General features: G+C 44.7%; 1 protein-coding gene across 6 annotated transcripts in view; it reads left to right on the forward strand.

The window, feature by feature from the left end:
* Window positions 1-27,134, forward strand: part of Tiam2 (TIAM Rac1 associated GEF 2) — a 227,253-nt gene that overhangs the window by 164,087 nt on the left and 36,032 nt on the right. For 5 of the 6 annotated variants that reach the window (XM_087912123.1, XM_048420109.3, XM_085687874.2 and 2 more), the window contains one exon: window positions 16,340-16,443. In XM_087912123.1, coding sequence (XP_087768249.1) covers window positions 16,340-16,443 — 104 coding nt within the window. Of the gene's footprint in view, window positions 1-16,339; window positions 16,444-23,939; window positions 24,305-27,134 lie in introns of those variants that run through there. The other variant, XM_048420129.3, reaches the window with a different exon arrangement.

Below are 27,134 nucleotides of genomic sequence, written 5' to 3' on the forward strand. Positions count from 1 at the left end.
CTGCCCTCCTTGCTTGTCTTTGGTCCTCGGCCTGAAGATGAATCCTCTTCTAGTTCATTCCGCTATTTGAAGGAAATGATGTCTTCAAATGCAAGCAGGAAGCAGAGAGGGTGAACCCGCCTCCAGGATATACTTCCTCCAGTGAGGCCTCACCTCCTGAATCTCTCCAAATAGCACCACAAACTAGAGATGCAATGTAAACATGGGAGCCTAGAGGGGTCTTTTCTCATTCAAATGGGAAATTCAAATTTAATGAGCCCGTACATGGGCTTACCTCTTTCAGCTCTCAACTTTGGAGTGACAGGCTATAAATTCCTACAATTCAGGACTGGCCGGTCTCTCTCCATTGACTCTTGTGCTCAAACCATGTTCCAGATTGCTTCATTGCTGCTCCTCTCTGTTGCCCCTCCCCCAACAGTTCCACTATTGACAATATCATCAGTTTCCTCGATTGGTGATATAGTGCATACTCTACAGCTCTAGCAGTATGAAAGGCTAAACAGTGATGACCAAGTTCACTGAAACGGCAGATACAGAAGTTAAAACACGTGATATTAGCTGGGTAGCTTATGTCCAAGTCCTGATTCTTGGCTCATCCACTTACTGGCTGTGTGCTCCCAGGAAAGTCAATTAACCTCTCTGGTTAGTTTTGGACACTAAAAGGGTCAGGACTTTTCTGAATTAACAAGCTGGTACTTGGAAGTTCTAATAGTGCCTGATATGCAGGAAGAGCTACGGAGTTGTGTGTGTTAATTAAGTAGGGAAGTTCCTCTTGCTGTGCCCTCAGCATTGAGTTTTTCTTCCAGGGTTAATTCTTGGCTTCGTTCTCTTCCTGACCTGGAGAAGTGTAAACATTGCGGAGCGTGCTGGAATGCTTCCTGCTTTAAAGATTACAGGTGTGTTCACACCTGGAGTTTTGAGGTTCTAGGGATGGAACTGGGGCTTCATACATATTGGGCAAGCATTCTGAGCCACATCCTTAGCCTTCTGTTTTGCTGTTCTGCACTGTCTTGGTTATGTTAATGTCCATTCCCTAACTAGCTGGCCTGCGAATACGGAGTGTTTTAGGGAGGCAGAGCAGTCCGAGTCAGAGAATAAACGTGATGAGAGAAATAAAGGTCCATGAGATGTGGAGCCATGAGCCAAGGACTGCTTGAGGCTTCTAACGGAGAGAGCACAGGTGGATTTTGTGGCTTCCGATGGAGCTTGGCCCACTGCCCTTGCTGGTCTCACCTCCAGGCCGTGAGATAGTTTGATTTCATGTGGCAAGTCCTGGGTTTAATGGCAGAGATACGAAGTTGAACATACAGTCCTACCTTTGAGATTTTGTGATGGGAGGCAGATGTGGGGAGAGTCACTGTCTACAGTTGTACGGCTTTCTTCGATCTCAGGGACAACTCACTGTATAAAATTACGGCAGCCCCACGGACAGTAATAATGTGAGAGTACTGAGACACTGGCTGACACACTCTGTCGTCCCTCAGCAGAAGGGCACTATCCTGTCTTTTAGCATCAATGCATCGCCAGGCATGTAAGCAAAGCCACCCAGCGATTACTTGATTGAATATATAAGATACCTATGCCTATTACATATCCCGAGGGTTTATTTAAAGTGTAGAGAATCATACTTGTAGCTAAGAAGGGAACACTGGCTTTGTTTATTGCTTGAGGTCGAATCTGTGATGTAATACTTTGGCTCAGAGGGTTTCTTGTTTAAGCCTTTAAGTTGAGGGAATAAAGTCCTGTGCTTAATCGTGAATCAGGAACTTCAGTTTATGCTGTGGGATAATTCTCTTGTACACTGTAAAGCTTTGTCACTTGTATTGGTTTAATAAAATGCTGATTGGCCAATAGCCAGGCAGGAAGTATTGGCAGGGCAACCAGACTAGGAGAATTCTGGGAAGAGGATTCTCAAGTTAGATACAGGGGAAGCAAGATGAGAATGCCTTACTGGGAAATGGTACCAAGCTACATGGCTAAACATGGTTAAGAATTATGGGTTAATTTAAGTTGTAAGAGGTAGTTAGTAATAAGCCTGAACAATAGGTCAAACAGTTTATCAATAATATAAGCCTTTGTGTGTTTCTTTCGGACTGAACAGCTGTGGGTCCAGGTGGGACAGAAATTTCCATCTACTCGTTTAGGTCCATGAAATGAGACATGTGACTTCCTACCACAATAGAAGTACAAAGCATCTACTGAGAAACCAATGTCTTTAGGAAAATAGACGCCCCCCATCCTTGTGTTACTTGATGTTTTTTATGACAGTGATTTGTTATGTATTCTAGGCCTACCTTGAACTTGATCTCCTTGTATTTCTCTGACCAACCCATCCATGCTAGAATTATAGGTGTTTGCCACCACGCCCAACCCATTTTCCTTATTTTCTTCTTCTCTTTGATGTGTTTATTGAACAGTAGTGGGTGTCTATTGAATAACAAGGCCTGCTGACAAGGAGCAGTGGAAATAAACAGTGAGCTGAGCTGATGAGAATCCTCACGCACAGGGAGCCTGACTGTGTCTCAGCCCAAGGAAAACAGAGAACAAATAAACACACAGTACACCATAAGGAAAGTGAAGGGACAGAGACGGCCAGGGCAAGAGGGACAAGATCAGGGATGAAGCAGGACAGTGCTGTCATCTTGACACAAGCTAGGGTCAACTGAGAAAATGCCTTCATAAGACTGACCTGCATGCAAGTCTGTAGAGTGTTTTCTCAATTGAAGATTGCTGTGGGAGGCCCTAGCTCCCTGTGGGTTATGCCACCTTGGACTGGTGGTCCTGGGTGCTATAAGAAAGTAGGCTGAGAAAGCCATGGGGAAGCAAGGCAGTAAGCAGCACCCTCCATAGCCTCCGCATCAGCTCCTGCCTCCAGCCTGACTTCTCATAGGAATGGACCATCTGAGGGCTGTAAGCTAAAACCAACCCTTTCTCCATTTGATTATTGGGGTGCAGGGATCAAGGGAGTCAGTAAACTTTGAAAATGCTCTTGCAGCATATCAGTTCCTCTCACATCACATTTAGGGGAGTTAGTTTGGTCCTATGCAAGTTACCCAGTTGTCAGTCCAGAGTCAGTGAGCTCTCACAAGCTCAGCTCAGCTGATTCTATGGTTCCCATCATGGTATTGACCCCTTTGTTCATATCATCGATCTTCCCTCTTTTCGATTGTACTTTGAGATTGTACAGGAGCTCAGCCCAGTGGTTAGTTGTGGATCACTGTATCTGCTTCCATCTGTTGCTGGATGAGGGTTCTAGCTTCTCTTGGGTTGTGGACTGTAGACCGGTTATCCTTTGCCTTATGTCTGATATCTACTTATGAGTGAGTCCATACTATGTTTGTCTTTCTAGGTCTGAGATGCTTCACTCAGAATGATTGTTTTCCAGTTCTGTCCATTTGCCTGCAGATTTTAAGATGCCATTGTTTTTCTTCTATTAAGCACTGAGTAGTACTCCATTGTGTAAATGTGCCACATTTTCTTTATCCATTCTTCATTTGAGGGGCATCCAGGCTGTTTCCAGGTCCTGGCTATTAGAGCAATGCTTAGTTGAGCAAATGTCCTTGTGGCGTGAGTGTATATGCACAAGAGTGGTATTGCTGAGTCTTGAGGTAGATAGATTCCTAATTTTCTGAGAAGTTGCCATACTGATTTCCATAGCAGCTGTACATGTTTGTACTCCCACCAACAATGGAGGAGTGTTCCCCTTACTCCACATCCTCTCCAGCATAAGCTGTCATTAGTGTTTTTGATCTTAGCCATTCTGATCAGTGTAAGATGGTGTCTCAGAGTTGTTCTATGATGGCTAAGGATGGTGAGCATTTTTTTCTTAAGTAGCTTTCAGTCATTAGAGATTCTTCTGTTGAGAGTTCCCTGTTTAGATCCATACTCCATTTTTTTTAAAATTGGATCATTTGACAGTTTGATGTCTAGTTTTCTGAGTTCATTGCATCTTTTACTTGTTATGAAAAGGTTTGGCACAGTTCATATCATCTCATTTTGTGACTTGGTGGTAGCTTTGAATTCATTCATTTGGAAATGGGCCTAGGAAATTTCTCTTGTGTGTCTACTGCCAAGAACTCTGGCCCACTGACCCCAGAAAGGGGAGAAGAATGCCAGTAGAATTTTTGGAGCAGTAGGGTCCCTGCCCTTGGCCTCCCATGTGCTGGCTGTGGAAGTTGGGGTTCCCAACAGCAGCTAATTGTTGTCTGGCCTAGCCTACTTACCCTTCCAGCACACCCCCGGCCAGCTGTTATTTGTATATCTAATTCTGACTTTCATGCTTCTATTGAGGAATAAGCATGTCAAGCTTCTGTGAATTTTGGACAGATTTGTATATCAAAATTTGGCACAATTCTTTGAGAGTTCATTGAATTCCATCATGTGTGTTCATTGAATTCCATCATAGTGTTTGCATGCATCTGTGTATGTGAGTGTATGCATGTAAGATAGGTGTCTTCCTTGCTTACCCTTCTCCTTGTCTTTTGAGGCAGAATCTTTCACTAAATTTGGGTCTTGCCAATTCATCGAGGGTGGCTGGGCAGCAAGCTTCCAGCAATTCAGCAGTCTGCCTCGCCAGTGCTGGAATTACAGCCGCACAACCCTCCACACAGCTCCTATTGCTGTATGTGTCCTGGAAAACCTGACCTCAGGTCTCCATGCTAGTGTGGCAAGCCTTTACTAGCTGAGCCATCTCTTCAGGCCACAAATTTCACCATCTTTACTGGACAAACATGGTGAGCAGAGGGGGCTTCAGAGGAGGAACGTTGGCTTCTTGACCTGAGTGCCCATCACCAGGTTTGCTTGGCCACTGAATCCTTAGCTACACGCTTATGTTTTGATCTTCAGGAGGTCAGAATGTATTCATTAGAGAGGAGAGGACCAGCTTTTCTGGCGGGTTTACATGATGAGGTATGGATGAAAGAGACTCTTTTGTTTTGTTTTATGTTGGTGGGACTAGAAGTTTGTAGAAACTGTACCTGTGCCTACTTCCGTTTTAGGACTGCGTTCTATAGGAAGAAGGGAGCTGCTATAGGCTATGGGGAGAGAGCCCAGGCTCTTTGTGTTTTGAGCCCTGAGAGCCCCCTATCTGCCTGACATAGGAGTCAGTTTGCTGCCTTGCAGAATCGCTCTGTGTGCTTGTCATCACTTACCCACGACCGAAAAACCCCTTGACAGTGGGAACTTGGAGGGCCAATGAGGAGTTTGAGGCTCTGCCGCCTCTGCTTCATTTGCTACATCACCACTGTGAGTAAACAGGCACTGTGACAGGAAGGCTTTGAGGACTCCTTTTAAAATCGAATTTTCATTATGTGTGTTGTATGTGCGTGTGTGTGCGTGTGTGTGCGTGCGTGTGTGTGTGTATGCCATGCACGTTTGCATACCTCAGAAAGCAAAGGTGAGTGCAGTTATAAGGACTCTGTCAGCATGATGTTAAGGCATTCTTGATGAGAGTGGCTGTCAGGGGCGGTCAGCAAAGCCTTCCAGATTGATCAATCCAATGTCATGAAATAGAGGGGAAGTGACCTCAGGACATCTGCAGTGAACTGCATCCCACATGGAGGACTCCAGGCTGGCTTGTGGCTGTGCTTGGCAGAGAACCAGGTGGTCTGGCCTCGTGTGCCTGCCAGCGGATATCCTCAGAGTAAGCCAATGTGACCTGGACTGGCTGCTCTTCATGTCTGCCCTGCCATTTCTGCCACGTCACAGCTAAACCCAAACCACACCTAGAAAGGGGCATTAGCTTCGCTAGTTACAGGATGGGTCAAATTTGAGCATGTGTTTGAGTTAAATTGATGGTAGCAGCATTTATAAAGGGCTCTAGGTCATCAACAAGGACTCCTGGTTCCAGCTTCTGGCCTTGTTATATGTGACTGTGGGCACAGCCCTCTGTTTCCTGTTCCCTTCTCTCCAGATGAGGCATGGGAAAGCCAGTTAGGACTTTTTCCTTCCCAGCTCTAATGTTCGTTTATTAAATGGGATTTAAGGAACAATTTAACTTCTATCACAATGCCCATGTTTTAATAAAAGTTTACAAAGTCAAGAAAGCAAAACATTGGTATTTTGGTCTTGCTACAAATCCCTTTACCTCTTTAAATAGTGCCAGGTCCCGATGACTGGGAGAGGTGTTGGTTAAGACTGTGATAATAGCAGGCTGTCTCCGTGCAAAGATCACACGGCCCCAGGAGCTCTAATTATCCCCCGCTCAGTCTGGTGGAGGAGAGACATGTTATTATCTTACTCTCGCAGCTGGGTAAATCAAGGCACAGGCGCATGATGTCACTTGTAACTTGGACAAGGTCACAGTCAGTCCTAGAGGACACCGTGGTGCTGTTTGTCCATCCATGAGGGAATTGTCTGCATTTTCACAACTTTTCCTTTATGGAAAATGTCACGTAAAGCCTAGTTGTAATCCGCCTTGTGGTATGGCAGATACAGAGGGCGGGACGGGTGGTGGTGGCTCTTGATATCTTAGCTAGACTTAGGTGGTGTCAGTAACCACCTGCCTGGTGGTGTTTGGGATTTCTCTTCTTGGCGGTGAATTGCTGGAGATTCCATTGTTTATGATGATAGCTCCAAAATATTCTTTCTTGTGCCATTTTGATGGTTCATAGTTGTTATGATTCTGCGCACAAGAGACATTGGCCCATGAGAGCTCATGCCATGTAGACAGAGCTTTCTTACTTGGGAAGTTTTATTGGGGGAAGAGAAAGGAGAGGGGAGAGAAAGAGAGAAAAAGAGACAGAACGAGAGTGAGAGAGACGGAGACAGAGAGAGATGAAGAGAAAAAGAGGAAGAGAAAAAAGAGAGAAGTAGGCAGAGTTTCACCTATTAAAGGGACAGGGTTCTGCCTGTCTTTCATGTAGCCATGACACAGGGGTGACCATTCCACAAGGTCCCCAAGGGACAGGGACAGGTGTGCCAGGATGCTAACAACAGTGACCCTCACTAACCCTATAACAATGTGGCCACATTTCTTGCAACTTGTTCTTAAAGTTCCATTGCAGGAGTTACATTGTGAATCCTAGTTTGTCTCCTGTATCATCGGCATTGATTCGTGACCCTCTTTGAAAAGCATGATGTCATTCATGCACTCTATGGTTTACTTTTGAAGTGTACCCTTTATGATTCTTTTCTGGTGTCTTCATGAAACTGTATGACCGTCCCCCCCCCCGGAAGTCATGTCACATGAATAGAGTCGCTCCATGTGTAGCTGGTCATATCTGTTCTCTTCAGTAGCCTGCCGGGCCAGCTCTCTCCTATAAACTGTCTGCTTTGCCCTCTCCTCCCTTGTGCCATGTTTTCTAGGTCTTGCCGTGTTTTGTAGCATGGATCAGCTTCTCCCTCCTCTCATGGCAGACGAATACTCCACTTATTTTACCCTGGCTTATGCAGCAGACTAGTAGCTCTTGCCGGAATGGGCGTGACTTGTCTCCTCTCCCCACAGCACCAATCCATCTTCTACAGATTTTTTTTTGACTAGGTTTCTTTCCCAGGTTCTTTACATAAAACTTCAAATAACTAGTTGAGAGTTTTAGACTTAAAATTCATTTTTACTGAGATTCTTTTGGGCTGGGATTATACCTCAGCTGGTGGAGTGCTTGCCTATCATGTGCATAAGACCCTTCTTCAGCAGTCCCTAGCTTCACATCTGTAACCACAGGCTTTGGGCTCCGTGAAACCCTAGACCGGAGATGGGGGAAGGAAGATAAGAGGGAAGGGAGAATGAGACTGGAATATAGTGTTGTCTGTCTGTCACATGCCTCTGAAGGTAATCAGCTGTCACTTGGTTGTTTTTACAGACAGTGCGACTGTCTAGTGGAACCAAGGGTATTTTGGGGGTACTCTCTGTGTTCCCCGCTCCCTTTGTTTCCATCACCACAATTCCCAAGTCACTATCTTCGCCCACCTGGAGAACAAGGTGGCATCCGAGGGAAATTGGCCACCTCAACTCTCTCGTCCTTCTAAGGAGGCCGAGTGTTATGCAAAGCATGGCAGCAGCCAGCTGCCCATTGCTACCCTGCAAACGTTGGCCTTGCTTCTTCTCAGTGACTCAAGGAGATTTGTCACCAGACAGTTGGGTCAGACCCTGGCAGCCTGCTATTAACAAGTTTTACTGCCTGCATTTTGCTTTTGTCCAACACCAGCGCTTGCTGCATTGTCAAGAGTGTGACCTGTGGAATTGTGACCTTGGGTTAAGTGGACTTGGGAGATTTATGAAGTTTACATTTTTTTTGGCAGGATATGTATGCAGTGGTAGAATCGATTTCTCTGCAAGCTTCACGGTGACATTCAAACGGCTGTTTGGAATGTCCTCCACACAGAATAATATAAGTTTTGAAATGGAGGGACTGGCAGATGGCTCACTTGGTGAAAGGCTTACCATACAAGCACAATGACCTGAGCTTAATGTCCAGGACCTATGCCAAACAAACAAACAAAACTAAACTCCACCACCACGACCATCACCGCTAACAACAACAACAACCCCCCAAACTAGCACTGTGGTATGTGCTTGCAATTCCTGTGCTGGGGAGGCAGAGGCAGGCCAGTTCCTGGGGTTAGCTGGTCAGCCAGGCTGGCCTACTTGGGAAATTCCAGGCTAGAGAAAGAGTTTTTCTTCAAAAACAAACTTTGTTGTTTGTTTAAATGTTGACCTGAGGAATGATACCTGACGTTAGCCTCTGGCCTTCACACATGTGTGTACCTTCCCCTGCACAAACACCTGCACAAACACCTGCACACACATAAATACACACACACACACGCACAGACAGACACACGGACACATGGACAGGCAGAGAGATAGATACATACACAGTGAATCTTAAATCACAGTCAGATAAGTAGATTGAATTTTTATGTAATAATAGCATGTAGCATTAAATGATGGTTTTTTGGTTGGGCAGTCAGGTCAGGACTTGCTTAACCTTGAATGGGGTCAGTTCCATTTTCCTCAGCCTCTGAAACATGTATTTATTGTTTCCTTTAAGTATCTTATTGCCATTCTGTTACTTGGACAATTGGTAAGTAATATTTGTCTACATGACAGAGCACAGTAAATGTCCTTTATGAAAGGTGCCATAGGCCACTGTGCTTTAAAGTAAAACTTGAATCAAACTCAGGGACTCTAAATTAGTTAAAAATAGCCACAGTTATATAAAACTCATAGACTTCCAACTAAAATAGAGGAGCTTCCCAGCATTCTTTGCAAACGGGTTCCACGTCTGGTGTGTTCTCTGTGCTGCCTTTTCATATGCTAGGTTAGCAGGGAACTGTGGGATAGCTGGGGTGGCTTGGAGGACTCTCAATTTTGTATGCATAAAGAGCTGTTGTTTAGCTGGCAGCTTTGACTTACTCAAATATTGATCTTCTCCTCAAATTGCATTTGTAGTTGAGGAAGAAGAAAGCAAAAGATGCGCGCAGAGGAACTGAATGAGATAAGATTTCTCCGGTTACAGTGCAAAGTGAGACCAGAGTTCACACAAACTGTTGTCTGAATGCCAGTAGATCAGTGGCTGATGGATCTCTCAAGGACTTGAATTAATCTCACATGTTACAGGAAGCTTTTGGGATTTTCACTGTATTCGTTTTCTTGTTCTTATGTCAAAATACCTAAAAAAGCATCTTAAGTAAGGGTATGCATTGGCTTGTAGTTGATCGTGACCATGAAGACACAGTGGTTGGAGCACGGTGGTAACTGATCCTGTTGCATCCACAGTTGGAAAGCAGGGAGAGAGGGATGCTGGCCCTTGCTGCCTCTCTGCTTTTTATACAGTCTAGGGTCTTGGCCCATGGAGTGGTACTCACCGCATTCACAGTAAGTCTAAATTAATCTAGAGACTTCCTAGAAACATGCCCAGAGAGATCTGTCTCCTAGATGGTTCTAGATCAAGACTGTAGAGGAGAAAACACAAAGGAACTGAGCCAAGGATTAGTGCTGTTTCTAAGAAAATGTAAACTACCCCTTGGAGGCCACAGGAGGGGCCTTGGCCTTTCCATAGCATGTAGCATATGGTGATCAACGGGAAACATGATGTCCACTTGTTTTGTTCAGAATGTTGCCAAGAGGTTCTGTCTTATGGAAGTTATATCACTCTGGCACCTCACCCTCCAACACCTTGGAAGTTGTCTGTGATAAAATACCAGCAGTGTCTCCCCAGTGCCAGTCGTGAGTGGCCTACAAAAGGCTTTCAGAGTCCTTGGGTCTGCCATTTACAGACTGGAACACAACTTGAAAAGCTACAGATTGACTTACTCTTTTCACCTTGTGGCATATGTGGGCAGTCTACTTTGCCTTTTATGAATTGTGGAGGTAGTTAAGAATATAGTTTTTATTTCAGGATAGTGGAAATGCATGATCAAAACAATGTCTTTGGGCCTGACAGTATTGCAGCCAGTATCCTATAATATACTTGGAAAGGGAGTTATTCAGTGGTGGAGTCTCCAGGACTAAACGGAAGTTATCCTGCCTGCCCTTCCGACTACTTATGACTCATCCCCACATTGAAGCAGAGCCTGTCCAATGCTGTGACTGCTTCCCTCAGCCATATGGGAGATTTGTATCGCTGACTGTGATTCCAGAGTCTGGATTATCTCTAGCAGAAACACTGACTTAGAGTTCTGGAAGCTCAAACCCAAGGTCACTAAAGTCCAAGGACATTAGTAGGTTGGGCCTTTGACCATCCAGTGGCCTTGACCTCTGCATCCTCCTGTGGCAGGAGGCAGAGAGAAGAGTGTGCCCACCCCCAAGAGTCATTTTCTGATGCACTGACGTTGTATCCTGGGGCCCTCATCAGGTCCCAGTTCCTGGCATCGTCAGTGGCAGTCCTTTCCCAAGCATGGCTTCTGGCTTACACATTCACACTGTAGCGACTTCCATCATTAATTCCTCAAAAGTGCAAGGAAATTAATGCTCTACAAGTTGCATCCTTTGTTGTTGTTGTTTGTTTGGAGCAAAGTGCTGGATGCCATCTGGGGTCTTTTCTTGAGTTTCATTTGTAGTTGCTGCTCCCAAGGACCCAGCGACCATTCTCAGACTTTTTGATAGGGTGGGTCTTCGCTCTCTCTCGCTAGACTCAGTTGTCTTGTCCTAGGCAGGTTTCAACCCCAACAATTTCAAGGCCAGAACCAACATTCCTTCCTGTCCTTGAGGCCACAAGCAGTCGGGAGTTAACCTTTGTCAGTTGCCACTTGGGAGCTGTCCAGAAGGAGTGTAAGCCCTCTTCCTTTGCTACCCGGGACTACAGGACACACCAGGTATATAAAACAAACACCGCTGACTCCTCAAATGAGGCTTCCTTAGGACTAAGCTGCAGCGTAGACGCCACAGGGATGGCACTGCCTACAAGTCCCTTCGAGTTTCCCCTATTCCCGTTTCAGAGAATTCCTCCTTGTTCCTTCCTATCAGGGTTCACACGAGGTACTGCTTCTTACAGGACAGGAAGTAAACAGAGAAACCTACTTTCTTGCGCTTTAACTGATGCTGTCTTGCATATTAAATGCGCTAGCTCAGATTTGGAAGTGATACAATTGTAATCTTTAGATTAAAACCACCACGTACGTGAATGGGAGCGATCTTAACTTCGGCATTTCCTGGCATGTCTATTTTTAAACTGGTACCCAAGATGCTATTTTAACGCAGGTTTTGCCCTTTAGTTGAGAGGGATTTGAGGCTGCCAGTGGCACTAATGGGGCGTGTGCTGACACATAGCTCAGGAAGACTTTGAATTACTAGGTGTCGCCTACCTAAAGACTTGTGTTTTCCCTGCTTGTCTGTCAAGAGCTGGCGGGCATATGGTATAGTAGAGAGGCAATGTTCCATGACAGACTGGCTGGCATGTCGTCCACCTCTAGAAAATACCTCAGATTTAAGGAGGAAAGACAGTTAAGTATGGAGTCAGCACAGCTGGCTCCTGACACGGTGCCTGGTGACTGCTTCTTCGTGCCTGGCACCCATCTGAATGCTGGGCTCTCTAAATTGCGTGTGGAGGAGTAGACGCTCACGTAGCTCTTTGTGACTTGGTTCTCTCACCTGCCAAATAGAAGTTCTTGCTCGCCATGTTAAATGGTAGGCTTTTTTATTTGCAAGTCCTCATCCCAGATTTGATTTCCACAAGGCACATAAGACAGACAAGGGCATAAATTTAACACATGCGGAAGTAGCTCTGTTGATGGATTTACAATTTGGCTGTTTTTCATTATTGCCATCATGGGTCCTGGACAGCACTGATGCAGTGTGGGCAGGAGCATGTACTTAGTGCGACCCTATAGGATCCCCTCCAACATGCCACTGTGCTTGTCCCGATGAGAAGGCCCGGTCAGGTAAAACCTAGAATTAGAATATATGTCTTGACTTTCGCTGCTGTTGGTTAGGATGTGGGCAGCATGTGGGTGCGGCGGTTGGGTAGGCATTCAGTACCCAGCATACTTAAGCAGCTGTGTACACAAGTGCTCAGATTTGACCAGCCTACACTCCTTTTTTTTTGTTGCTGTTTTTCTATTCTTCCAGAATGCACTTCCCCCCACTTTCTCCTCTAGAAACAGCGCACTGGGCTTGCTCCATGTGGGTTGCACAGGTTACTACCCTCTTTGTTGCTGTGCCAAGGCTCCTTAAAAAGGGAACCTAGGGAAATCTGAAGCTACTGTCCATCAAGGTGGGAAGTCAGCAGCCAGTGAGAGCCTGAGGCATCTGCTTAATTGCTTCTGCCGTCAGGAAGCAGAGAGAGACAATGCTGGTCCTCCGCTTGCTGTCTCGGTATTCTGCCCAGTGAATTGAATGGTGCCACCAGCAGTTAGGGTGTGTCATCCTACTCAATTAACCTAGTCTGGAAACCCCCTGAGACATGGCCACAGGTTCGTCTCCTAGGTGTCTGTCAAGCTGATGACCGATGCTAGCTGTCACATAGGTCAGTGGTGAAGTTTTAGACTCTTGGAGTCAGGTTGTCAGTCAGCTACTGTGTCAAGCTTGGCTCTCCTACAGCCTTGCCAATCTCCAGGATAATGCGAGCTCATGATTGACATCCTGGGGATTCTATGTGTTCAGATACACTGTGCCTTGTGACATCTGGATGGTGGGGCAGCTCTCAGGGATGTCTAGAGCACCCTTCTCTGGGTCCCAAGGGATGGTGCAATGAAGTTGGTTTCCGTGGGCTAGCCTGCTCAGGCTTGCATTCACAGAAAGCACCAGAAGTACCTACAAGCTCGCTGCAGTTAAGGAGATGAAGGTGGTGGAGGGGATCGTTGGAGTGGACAGGGTTCTGACAGGATCTATGTCCGTGTTCAGTCACTGGGTACAAGTCACACCTTTCTCTTCCTTACCTGCAGCATGGTCTCAGGAAGTCACTGAGCCTATGAGACCCATGGTAGCTGGGAGAGTCTCTCATAAGTTCCAAAGTTTTGTGAATATATTCAATGGGTGACTCAGAATTAGCTTGGCACCCACTCCCACACCTCCCATGCTATTTTCACTTGCATCCATCTGGCCCCTCAGGCTCCAGGGCTCCTCTGCCCTGGTGTGGTCTGAACTCTTCCTGCGATGGGAGACTGAGTCTTGTTTCTGTCCCCAGCTTGCAGCACCTTCCAGGTGTGAGAGAGCTGATGTTGCAATCTCCACTGTGAATAAAAACATGTACGACCTATGTGTCATATTTCCTGTGCTTGATGGAGCTCTGGAAGTAGCGGAGCTTGCTGTTTACAGGGTGAAGGCAGCAGAATGCTAATCCGATTCTGTTACCTAGGCGATGTACTTGCCTGTTGTGGGGCTTCTGTGATGTTACTCTGTTTTTCTTCGTGTTTCTCTGACTTTTTGCCTCTTTTTCTCCTACATCCTTTGCACTGGTGTTTCCAGGGTCCTAGTTTTTCTTTTGTGTTTTTGTTTTATTTTTGATACAGTCCCTTGAACTTGCTATGTTCAAGGATGACCTTGAACTTCTGACTCTCCTGCCTTTACCTCCTTACTGCTGGGATTACAGGCATATGCCTCCATGTCTGGTTTATGTAGTTCCTAAGATTGAACTCGGAACCTTGTGTATGCTTGTTACGTATTCTACCAACCGAGCTGCAACCCTTTAAAATCCTTGAGAGGATCTTTATATTTTCTGTGGGAGGTGTCATGTATGTGGGAGGTGTCATGTATGTGGGAGGTGTCATGTATCATGGACCTATTAGGTGTATCTCGGTGACATCCAGGTCCACATCTGTGAAGACCTTTTTGGCCTGACCTCTGACCATTTCCTGCTGGAAGATCCATTTGTATCTTAGCTTTGCCAAATGTAGGCTTGACATTTCCATGCCTTGCCCTCTTTAGGGTTTCACATCAGCTGAACCACTGAAGACACCAAATCCAGCATCTCTTCGGATGAGTTTGCTTTCTGCATCTTGCCACACTTTATAGAAGGGAGGGCTGTCTGGGGTCTACCTCCTCAAATGCTGCCATTTATCTGCCCATTTTATTGAAATTTTTACAGTTTGCTGGTACTCTATTTTGTAAACATCTGGATCCTTCTACCTCATCTACTTCAGATTTATTTTGCTGCCCAGACCTTACCCTCCTCCCATTCCTGTGTCTCACGCACTGCTTTCTGTATACACACACATCATAGTCCCTGATTGACTTCAGCTTGGCTTTTCTTAGCTGCTTCCCACTCATGGAATTCCCTTGTTGCCTGCCCTGCCTTATTGTCTATATATTTAAGACAAATAAGCATCCCTCAGATTTATAAAGTCTCTGTCAAGTGTTTCCTTTTTATGAAACCCTCTAATGCCCAGGGAGAGTGAGTTCTCCTCTTGAGCCCCTCTCAGCCCTGTGTGTTCTTTTAAGCTCAATCTTTCCCCCGCTGTCACTCATTGCTTAGATCCTCCCATGAGCGGACCCAAGATTGTCTTCCATATCTGTGCGTCTCTAGCACCTCTCATAGTCTCATGGGAAATAGCCGGTGCACAGAAAACACATATTGGATGGGTGGATGGATGGAGCGAGTGGTGGAGCAATGCACTGTTGTGTTGCTGTGTCCATGGGAATAGGGAGATTTTCCTTGTATTCATGATAAAGTTGGTCTCCCTTGTCCAAAGGGGAGAGCACAACAGAGTGAGGTGACCATAGTGGAGGAACCGAGGTTGAACATTTTTGCTTAGTGTTCCTTTTATCATATAGTTCCTTTTATCATGCTAGTGAGAGGTTGCTTCATGTAGTCACAGGGGCTTGGGAGAGGCAATCCCTGACACACTTGCCTTCATCGCTAATCGGAGCTTTCCCAGGGGCTGTTCCTGCCTTTGTGATGGGCACCACCTCAGTTGGCTTGTTTAATTTTATAGTCACAGTTGTCTGGAGTGTGACTTGGTGTCCATGTAGGGTTGGAGGGGATGCTGGAGGAGGCAGGAGAGAGAAAGTGGAACTGTAGATTTCTGTAGAAGACTGGGATGCATTCTGGAGCCCCCCGACGCCATCTGCAGTGTGACTTGAGTGCTTACATCCTTCCGCATGAGTCAAGGCTGAGCATCTCCAGGTCTTACGGCGGCTCTCTGTCCCGATCCTGCTCGGCAGTTCCGTTGTCACTTAGTTTATTTTGGAGTTCGACCTACTCAGATGGTCTAACTACTTGTAGCTGTCTGGGAGCTGAAGCCATCTGGGTTTTCCTAGCTGGGGGGGGGGCAGTCTATCAAATACCAGAATTGGAAGGAAAACCTGTGCTGTTTTTGTGTAGAGACAGGTCTTTCCATCTCTCTGGAATTTCGTTAGCTTCAAATTGAGTGGAGAGAATTGTTGAAGCTGGGTGTATATATAATAAGTGTAGGCTTTAAGACTCACAAGCAATACAAGGTTGACAAGGGTTTGCTCTCGGAATGAAGCTGCAGTTGGTGCCAGAAATGGAATCACACTCGCAAGTGAACAAGTTGTGACTTGTTCAGTGGTGTCTGTGGTATTACGTCATTTGTTTTCCAAGATAATCCCTGGCAATTTTGTTGTCTCCTAGCCAAAAATAGGGAGCTGCCAACAAAGGTCATTGCTGTTAGGTTTCTGGTCCAAAGGCATTGTTGGAGATGAGAGCCTAGTGCAGCGGTTTGTGCCACAACAGGAGAGGTGACAAGGCAGGGAAGCCATTATTATACCGTTCTCTTTCTCCAGAAGTGCCTGAGAATGCTGCTGTCGCAGTCAGCGAGGGCCTAGATCTGCCCCTGCCGGCACAGCTGTGTGCACAGGACAGACACAGGCGTCATTAAGGACGGCTATTTCCTTCTCGTCTCTATTTTTCTCTTAGGGTCGACTCTTATGGCAGCCATTACTGCTCACTGGGAATGACCACACCTTTGTGTCTTTTGTCCTTGTTGTCTTCCCCTGCAGATTTCAGCAATGTCCCTGATGTCACAACAGGTCTGAAAAGGAGTCAGACAGATGGCACCCTGGATCAGGTGTCCCACAGAGAGAAGACGGAGCAGACATTTCGGGTAAGATGTCGGCCCAGGTCACAAGCTAAGGGCCAGGCAGGCAAGCGCTAATTCCTACCAGTGCCTGAGGTTGGGGATATAAAAGATGGATTTTCCTATTCCTGGGTCCACTAGCTGATGTGAAGCCTTTGTCTTTCTAAATATTGAAATCCCTATGTAAGTGTGTGCACATACTTTTTGATTTGTTGTTGCTGGTTTGATCTACTTATTTTTTTGTTTGTTTCATTTTACTTTGGTTTTTGAGCTAGTTTGAAATGGTCTAGAGCTCACTGTGTAGCTCAGGCCGGTGTCAAGCTCACAGTGACTCATTTGGCTCCAGCTCTGAGCACTGGGATTAAGGTAAATATCGCCACACCCACACCTGTTTGTTCCTTCTTTTAAAAATGTTATTTGTGCTGGGTGTGATGGCACACGTCTTTAATCTAACACTCGTGAGGCAGAGGCAGGCGGATCTCTGTGAGTTTGAGGTCAGCCTGGTCTACAAGAGCTAGTTCCAGGAGAGGCTCCAAAGCTACAGAGAAACCCTTCGTGAAAAAACCAAAATGAATATTTATTTGTGTGTTATGTGTATATCATATATGCCCATGTATGAGTACACTTGCCCATGCATCCTCATGTGTGTGTGAGTGTGTATGTGTGTCAGTGTATGTGTGAATATGTGTGATGTATGCCATGTATGAGTAACTTGCCCATGCATGATCATATGTGTGAGTGTGTTTATGTCTGTGTATGAGTGTACACATACCCTTATGTAGGCAGTCTGCTCTCTTTTGTTCCCAGCCATCCAGACCTGAATAATATCACAGAAACTATATTAATTACAACACTGTTCAGATGATGGCTTATGCTTCTTATTAACTCATTCTTACATCTCAAATTAACCCATTTCTATTAATTCATGTATTGCCATGAGGCTGTGGCCTACTGGTCAGGCTGGTAAAGTTCCAGCATCCGTCTCCTTTGGCAGCTACGTGACATATCCTTGATTCTACCTACTTTTTTTTATATATCTCTGTTTGGGTTTTCCACCTGGATTTACTCTGCTAAGACATTGGCCAAAACAGCTTTATTGATCAACCAATAAAAGCAATATATATATACAGAAAGACATCCCACATCATCTCTTCTTTTCTGTCTAAATAAAAAGGAAGGTTTTAACTTTAACATAGTAAAATTACATATATAAAACAATTATCAAGCAAGAAGTATAGTTAACAATATTTCTTTGTGACTGTAAAGTTTGATATCTAATTTATCTTTTATCATAACTAAGGAAAACTATAACTATTTGTCTTCAACTCCAACAAAGACCCTAGAAGGATGTAATATTATCTACATAAACAGGAAGTACATTATAAGCAACTTCCAAACTCTAGAATTGACAGAGACATCTCACTGCCAGGACAGTCACTCAAAGTTCTTCTGTACCATCGGAGCATCCATCTTCAGCCTACAGGCTGAAGTATCTGGCACACTTTTCCATGAAGCAAGAAATTTGAAAGACAGTTTTACTTATATTGGTACTTTGTCAGTCACTTTCTTCTGAGTCCTGCAGAATGTCTGGCAGACTCTTTCATGAAGCAGGAATCCTGAAGGACTGTCTCACCTCTTTTGACAAGTTCAGTAGTCTTTTTTCTGTGGGTCCTGCATGTCCATTTCATACAGCATGCCATCAAGCAGTCGAGGCAAGAACAATTTGCCCAAGTGGCTATTCTTGTCATATTGAAGGCAAATTCCATAACGAGTTTCTTCAATGTCCATCAGCCTCTCTGAAGTAATTGGTACTGCCAGAAGCAGGCATGTCTCACTGTTGAGAAAAGTCTAAGTTCTTAAAACCTTTTAAATGTCATATTCTATAGGTCTCTGAAGTGCTAAAGATTACCTATCTAACTGCAATATATCTCTACATATCTAGAAAACCTAATTAACATAATTAAAAGTTTGATTTTTACAGATGATTATCTATTAATCTGTATTTCTTAACTATACATTGCATTTTAAATGAGCTACACAAACACAATATCTTAAACAAGAGTCAAATATACATATAACAAAATTGACCTTAAAATTGTATCAATAGACCAAGATCCATACCAGTGTAAAAATTATTCATGTTTATTGTAACATGAAAAGGCCAGGCCTGCTTGTTGGGGTTTTTGTCCTGCCCTATTCCCCCAGCTATTTAGTCTCAAAGTAAAATCACACAAGAGATCTCTATAAGTTATAAAGCTGATTGGCCCATTAGGTCTAGCCTCTTACTGGTTAACTCTTACATCTTGATTAACCCATTTTTCTGATCTACTTTAGCCATGTGGCTCAGTACCTTTTTCAGTGGGGCAGCTCACATCCTGCTGCTTCGGTGATCTGGGCAGGAGTGGGAGGAATTAACTTCCTCCTCCCCAGAATTCTCCTGCTCTCCTTGCATCATTTCCACTTCCTGTCTGGTTTTCCCGCCTACACCTCCTGCCTGGCCAATCAGCATTTATTTAAAACACGATTGACAGAATACAGACAATTCTCCCGCACCACTTTATATCATAACTCCTTTAATGGAAACAAACATTTATAACAATCATTTTGGGAATTTGGGTGTAGTTTTCTCCAAACTGCTTCCTGCTGTTTGTTGGGCAAAGTATTCTTTTGGGTTCATGGAAACCTTTTAGGGGGTCTTATTCCATCAACCACATTAGCCAGGAAGGAATCCACAGATTCTCAACTTCTATGAAAATATTTCCAAAGTAACATATACTTAAGACTCAAAATGTGGGGGTTATAGACGTGTCCTGCCCCCATTGGCTTTTATGTGGTTTCTGGGGATTGAACTGAGGTCTTCATTGTTGCGTTTTATCCACTGAGCCATCCTCCAGCTCTATTTATTCATTTGAAGTGAGCACTTATAGTGCCCATTTACTTTAAGCCTGGCTTCTGGCATGCCATTAAAGATCAAGGAAAACAGGGTCATTCCTACCTCAGGAAGTCTACTTAGACATCCCGAGACAGAAGTCCTAAACTTGAGTGTCAGGAAAGTCATGTTCAGTTACTAGACCATCCCTATCCCTAACTGTTTTTAAACCAAAGCTAAATTATTACTTTTTGTAATATTGTAATATTGTTTTGTAATATTGTACTAATGTTTGGTTGTAGTAAAATTTACATAACAAGGGCATGGAGAGATGGTCAAGCAGTTAAGAGCATTAACTGTTCTTTTAGAGGACCTGGGTTCAATTCCTATCACCCACATGGCAAAACACTATCTTTAATTACAGTTCCAGGGGACCCAACACCCTCTTTCAACCATATGTGGGTACCAGGTACTCTCATGTTACACAGACATCCATAAAGCAAACTACTCATAAATATAAAATACATATGCATATAGATGCATGTGATATATCTATCTGTATCTATATCTATATATCTCACACAGTTATGTGCACTTCAGTGGTATGGCATGTGATCAGGGTACCCTCCACTGTCACCACCCTTTGCCTCCAGAACTTTTTTGACTCTATTCATGTTAAGGGTCGCCTTCCATCTACTCCCACTCCATAGTCTCATCTGAACTTTCTTCTCAGTTTCCAATTCTATGTCCTGCCTATGAAAGCAAAATGATAAGGAACCTCCCTCAGCATGGTGGTGCATTCTTTAATCCGAGCACTTGGGAGGTGAACACCGGAGGACCAGGAGTGCAAAGTTGTTCTCAGCTATATAGCAAGTTAGAGTGTAATATGATAACCTTTCTTTAAAAAAAAAAAAAAGAAGTCCACAAAAAACAGACGACGGCAGAGCACAGGTCCCGCCCTGTGTTTTGTCCTGGGGGGTCTTGTTTCACTTAGCAGGATGCCTTCTTTGTTCATCTGTGTGATAAAATATATCAGATTTTTGTTCCTTTTTAAAGTCAAGTAATATCCCATTGCAAGTAGACACCTCATTCTATTTACCATCCATCTATTGGTTGACACATTCGTCCCTTGTGAGTGAGACTGCAGTGGTTAATTGGCATCCATGTGTCCACTGAAATCCTTACCTTGAGGTTTTGGGGTATGTGGCTGGGAGTAGAGTTGATAGATCACAGCTCTTCCATGTTTGGCTTTGTGACGGGAGGTGCGAACATTGCCCACAGCACTGCACCACATGCCTGCTTAGCGGTCATGGGCCAGAGCTCAGTTCACCCATGTCCTCGGTGGCACTTTCTGTCTTCCTTTCAATTCTTACATTTTTCAGTTGTTCATGATCTGTTACCCTTTCAGTCTAGAATTTGAGACTACAATTCAAATTTATAGTCCTCATTTTTTTTAACTTGAATATAAAACAGAAATAGAGGATATTGGCAGTGGCTGTGTCTAAAAGGCTAGTTCTTGTAGAATCACATGTCATTTGAGCTTAGACTGGCACTGAGGGCCTGGGCCCTTGTTAAGTGGCATGGAACATAACCTTCAGACTTGGTGACATCCACAGCCCCTTCCCCATCTTTCCAACCCAGCCCTGCTCCCATCGGGCTCCTGAAGTCTCTTCCTGCTTCTGTAGTTCTTCCGTGGTCCTGGATGTCCAGTCTTATGCCAGGACAGTTTTGTTTTCTCCTCTGAAGATGTTACAGTTCCATTTTCTCTCTGCTGTGCCATTTTAGGAAGCTCGGTTTTATAGCTTTTTTTTTTTCTGTGCATGGAACAGAAGATCACAGAATATCCAACTGACAAGTCCTGTTTGCTTTGCCTTAATTTTCTTGAAGCCATATTCCTGAAGGACTCGTGGAACTGGCTCTGTGTTGGCAGTGAGGGTGCCTCGGGTCACAGGCACAGTGCAGTGCTTGGAGGAAGATCACTCAACACTATTGAGTATAATGATTTTCTTTCAGTGATAATTTTCTTGAGGTCCTAATAAGAAAATTTATTTTTTACTTTTTAATTTTTTTTAAAAGGATTCAATGAAAGATATGTGAGAAGATAAAATAATTAACATAGTAAGGTCATTTCCAAGTATTCCCTGACAGTGTGTATCATAGCTAAGCAAAAAACAAGTGAGCAGTGGTACATCCATTAGAAGTGGAAGAATGAAAGCTCAAGTCTGAGTGGAAATTTGGATGATACAAGCTTTATTTTCCATTATAAAAAAAATGGAAAACTGGTGAGGCCAGCCTAGTCTGCATCATGAGTTCCAGGATAGCCAAAGCAAGAAAAGTGAGACCCTGTCTTAAAACAACATAAAAAAATGGTGAGGGGAGAAAGCACACATACACACACACACACACACACACACACGCACGCACGCACGCACGCACGCACACACACAAGTATGCATACCAAAGAAAACAGAGCAGAGAATGTAGCATGAATAATAAAAACCCAGAGACATATATTGGCATTCAACGTGAACATCAGAAAAGCAAAGCAGCCAAGCCACTAGAGAGCTCTGACCTCTAAGAAGTCTTCAGACTGAAAGAGAATAAAGTTCCTGTCTCATCCTGCCTTATATTCCTCTCTAGTGCTGGGGTTAAAGGTGTGCACCACCACTGTCTGTGGCACTGCTGGGATTAAAGGTGTATGCAACCAATACCTGGCCTGTATGGTGGATTAGTGTGACTGTTTTCCATTGCCCTTCAAACAAGCTTTATTTATTAAAACACAAAGAATATACCACTATCAGAGAACATATCAGAAGAGGGTCAAGTTGAGTATCTTGATATACCTGCATTCCATCTGAGAAATATCCTGGGGAAAGGACCCATGTGTCAACATGATGTTTATTTGTGTTTCATATGCACCATGTACACACAATGCAGAAGTAAGATTGTACAGTGTCAGCACTGCACTTGTGTTGTGGCCACTGCGTTGCCCTGGAGGGCAGAGGTGGGACACTGCTTCTCCTGCCATGCTTGCGTGCTAGATTTTCAACATTTTGGATGAGGAACACCCAGCCTGAGTGAGTAGATGAAATACTTCTAATTTCTTCCAGGTCAAAAATAGTCACTTATAGGTTTGAACGTGACTCCATCTAATAATGGACTTCAGTGTTCTGAAGAATAGCGTGACGTCTGGCAGTCTGTCTGCTCACGTCTTCTTCGTTTCTTGGAAAGAGTGGATTAGTGACCACCAAAAGTAATAGTTGTGATGGATATAGTGAAAAGGGCAGGAAATTGTCAAATTTAGGGATCTTAATAGTTGGGATTACAGACTGTCTTAGTTAGGGCTTTGTTGTTATGAGGAGACACTATGACCATGGCAACTCTTGTAAGGAAAACATTGAACTGGGCACAGTCTTACAGTTTCAGAGGTTTGGTCCATTATTACCATGGCGAAGAGCATGGTGGGATACAGACAGATGTGGTGCTGAAGGATAGGTGAGAATTCTACATCTTTACCCGCAGGAGACTATGAGCCACACTGGGTGCAGCTTGAGCATAGGAGACCTTAAAGCCCGCCTCCACATTGTCAGACACTTCCTCCAATAAGGCCACACCTCTTAATAGTACCACTCCCTGTGGGCCGATGAGAACCATTTTCTTTCAAACCACCACACAGACCAGGCTGTTTTTCTTGTTCTTGGTATTCTTGCTATTATTATTATTATTATAGTATGTATTTGCATGCCAGCGATGAACACTGGGGATAGGTTTAACTGCTCTCTAACATTTTCCATATTTTAAGACAGTCTTTCACCGATCTCTGGCTGGACTGACTGGCCAGAAAGCTCTGAGATTTGCCTGTTTGGCCACTACCACCTCTGGGGCGGGGAGAGATGCTCAAGGGCCTTGTCTGTGTTTTCACATGGGTTCTCAGCTCGAATCCCTAAGTTTCCAGAGCATGCACTTTCCCGACTGAGTCGTCCTCTCCCAAGTCCGTCTATGACCAGGATTCCTTCCTGTCTGCACGGACGTGAACTGGGAGTTGCTCATGCAATGTCATGTATTTCTTGCCTGTGCCGGGGAGCGGCTCTTCCAGGGGCGCCTGCACACTGCCCTCTAGCAGACAGCTGCTCAGGCCTGCAGGAGGTGGTTGCTCTCCAGAGAGAGGACCTGCCTTGCTTCCTGGGTCTTCTTAGGGGTCATTAACTTCTTTTCGGATTAGATTCTGGTTGAACCTGGGCCATGCGGGGTATTTTACTAACAAGTACTCGCGCCTTAAGAATAAGGAATAATTTCCATTGAAAATCGCGCGAAGCTTGGCCTGATGAAACACAGCTGTGACCACGGCTTTTGACAGCCCCGCAATTTCTGCAAATGGTTCATAATTGATTGCCTTGTCTCTATTTAAGGGTGCCTATTACTGTCACAGCTCTTTGTGTGACCCTGTCAGCCTCTCCTGTAGGGGATTTTTTTTTCTCTCTAGCATTGTTAGCAGTTGGCATACGCTATTATGATGGGGGGAGTTTGAAAGGAATAAATAATTTCTCTTTGGGTGAGGGAGTTGAAGGAGTTTTTGCTTTGTTTTGGGGGTTTCTCAAGGTGTGCTAAGCAGTCTCCCACAGACAAGCCACTCAAGTACTGGGGACTAGCAGTAGACATGTGTCACTTGGTGGGTCTGCCGTTCCTACTACATCTGCTGTAGCCTCCTGGTACCTCTCTGGAACAGGCAGGCTCAGAGTTTGGGGTAGGAATCTAGCAGAAGAGGGTGCACCTTCTCCAGGCAGCAGAGAAAGAGCTTGGTGGCGCTAGGACATCCTTGTGGATGTGACAGGCAAGAGCAGTTTGGGATTGGTTTCTTTTTTTTTCCTTTCTCTCTCTCACTTCATTGCCTGGGGATGAGAACAGGAGAGGATGCATGCCTTCCACGTTCTCCAGCAGCAGCGGACTCTAAACTGCTCCCTTCTCTGCCACTGAGAAGGAACAGGTGCCTCTGACCCTGTCCTTTTTCTGTGCAAGCATGTAAGTAAATGCAGGCTTGGGATTCCAGGGTGCGGGTCTTAATCCAAGAGTGGGCATGTATGCATGTTTTCTTTCAGGACTGAAAGTTGATGGTGACACTAATAATGTCGAAGGTTTTTGTGCGTGTGGCAGGGTTCGGATCTGTTTGGAAGGGGTCCTGAGAGCAATTTTGAAGCACTCTATATTTATAGGCATGAAGAGAAGTTTTGTATACTGGCTCTATGGTAGTGTCAACTTTGCCTTTCTCATTCTGAGGTCTTGGAGTCAATCTCTAAAACACTTTTTATCAGTTTGAAATAGATGTCAGAAAGAGCCGTGCAGAAGCGTCTCCTCTGTGTACTGTATTTTAAAGTGAGGGAGAGAATTGGATTGTTGCAAATCGCTTTCTGCTTGAACATTTTCCTGGGAGCATAGTCCACGCTTGCATTGGGCTTACGGCTGTGAAGTAAATACCTGCAAAGAGGAGGAGGAAGAGAAAGCCTGTTTTCTGCAAGGTGAGCTGAGCTTCTGGTGTAGTTCTTCTGCCTCAGCTAATTTTCTAGATTTTAGAGGAATTTTTATGTAATCACCTAGCGTAGCTGTGGTCGCGATTATTTTTGCAGTTTGTAGGCGTCGTGTTGGTAGAACGGAGAGCACTGGGAATCAAGATGTACAGTGTAGCAACTGTGTGGTGTTGTTCTTTGCGATCTGATCATTTTTAAAGATATGTTTTGCCCCGTTGTGTGTTCAAGGCAGAAGGAAAGAATACACACTGACAGTTAGCTCGCTTGTAACCAGGGGAACATAACTTGTATTTAATATTTGACTCCTGCCCACTCATTTTGCTCAACCTTTTAAGTTTCTCCAATGAATTGCTTTTTGAGCGCTTACAGAGCGAGGAAGCTGAAGCTAAAAAGAAGGCTTTGGGGAGTATGATTTGAACCCCAGCATTCCTTAAGTGTACACATTTGAGTTTCCAGCATTTCCCCAGGACCTTTTGGGTTGTAAGATGATTTGTTAGAAAGTTAAACTAAGCATCGTTTATTTAGGGTAGGCTGTTCCCATAGCTGCCCTTTAGTGGATTTATGTATTCATGGTCTTTTCTTAAAGTTAACCATAGCTATTTTTAAATAGAAGTCATCTGAACTAACCCTATTTTAGTGGGCAGGGGGGATGGTATCTTCAAGGCAAAATGCTTTGTTCCTTAAACAGTGACTCGGGAATGGCATTCTGCCATAGTGACCATCTCCCTTGATGACTTCACTTCAGGAAATCCTTTCTTTCAGGCTGTGGCATGCCAAAGGGAAATCTTGACTGTGTTAGCAAGCTGAGTTTGAATCCTATTATATCAGGATTTATCAGTCACCCGGGCCAAGTTACTCAGCTTTTAGGGGATTAAGTAGTCTCCCCTGACAGATCTATAAGTAAACATTCTACTCAAGTCAAGTCTTGACATCTTCATCAGGGTGGGGATAGGGAGTGGGGTTTGGGGAGACTCAGTGCCAGACAAGAATTCACATACAAATATATGAATGTCCTAGTGAAATGTTACTGAAATTAATATGAGTATGACTTAAACACCATAGGTGCCCACCAGTCTTCTTGGAGTTAGTGTCAGTGGTTAAAGTCTCCTGAGCTATTCTCTGGGGAAAAAAGAATCAGACATCAGGGACCTTAGAAATTGGGTCCACTTAGTGTTCTTTTGTCTTTTTTATGATTTGTTTATTTTTATTTCACATGCATTGGTGTTTCGCCTGCATGTGTGTATTGAGGGTGTTGAATCCCCTTGAGCTGGAGTTTCAGACAGTTGTGAGAGCTGCCATATGGGTGCAGGGAGTTGAACCCGAGTCCTTTGGAAGAGCAGCCAGTGCTCTTAACCCATCTCTCCTGCCCCTTCTGTTGTAGTCATAAAGATAACATAATCGATGTAGTGAAGTTTTCTCAGGGGGATTGTCATACATTGGCTGTAAAGACTGAGTAACGAAGCTGTGTGTTTGGTCTGCTTTCTTCCTTAAAAGGCAGGCTTGTGAGTGTCCAGTCATTCAGGGAAGTCAGAGAGGTCCTCTCAGGTGAGAGGTGGGGTGCATATAAGCTGGAGAAGGAGCAGGTTGCTGAGAATTTGTATTTGACTCTCCAACAGCATTCTGTATTTTAAGGCTGTACTCCCGTAGAAGAGACCTGATGGTAAGCGAGTTGGGCTTAGTGGAATCAACTTTGTTGAGTTTTCCCTGCAGCCTGAAAGAACATTTGATCTCCTGGTAGTTAGATCTCTGCCCTCCATCCCATATTCCTAACTGCAGGCTCTCAATGTTCAGCTCTTCTGAGTCTGCCCTTGGTCATCAGGGCTAATATGTGACCAATGGGGTATGACCTGCAGAGGTCACCCCGGAGTCCTTCCTGCCAAGGATCATTTAAAGTCTGCAGAATTAGAGATATCACCCTTCCCCTTTCTATTCAGGGCATCAGAGACAGTCCAAAAGTGATAAGCCGTGAACTTGTACTGTAAAATGACCTCGAGACCCCAGAGGTGCAGATGTGACCATAGCAGCTGTTCTGAAAGCAGCTTGGGGCAGCTAGCCCTCATCCTGGGGACGGAATCCTGTCCGAAGGGAGGGAGTGGAAGAAGTCATCCTGCCATGTCCTTCCTCCCTTCTTCTTGCTGCTGCTCTCATCCCCCTCACCAAGGCTGATTTCCCCCCCCCCATCAGATTGTATGCTGGAATGGAAGAAATCTGAAATGTGGGCAGGGCCGTTATCGGCATCTGAACTCTGAGCAAGCTGGGCTGGGATGCACAGACCTGAGTGTCACCCGATGGTAAACTCAGCTGTGTGTGAAGCCTCAGCCATGATG

The sequence above is a fragment of the Myodes glareolus genome, chromosome 1 (genome assembly GCF_982192425.1).
Source record: "Myodes glareolus chromosome 1, mMyoGla1.1, whole genome shotgun sequence".
Taxonomy (NCBI): domain Eukaryota; kingdom Metazoa; phylum Chordata; class Mammalia; order Rodentia; family Cricetidae; genus Myodes; species Myodes glareolus.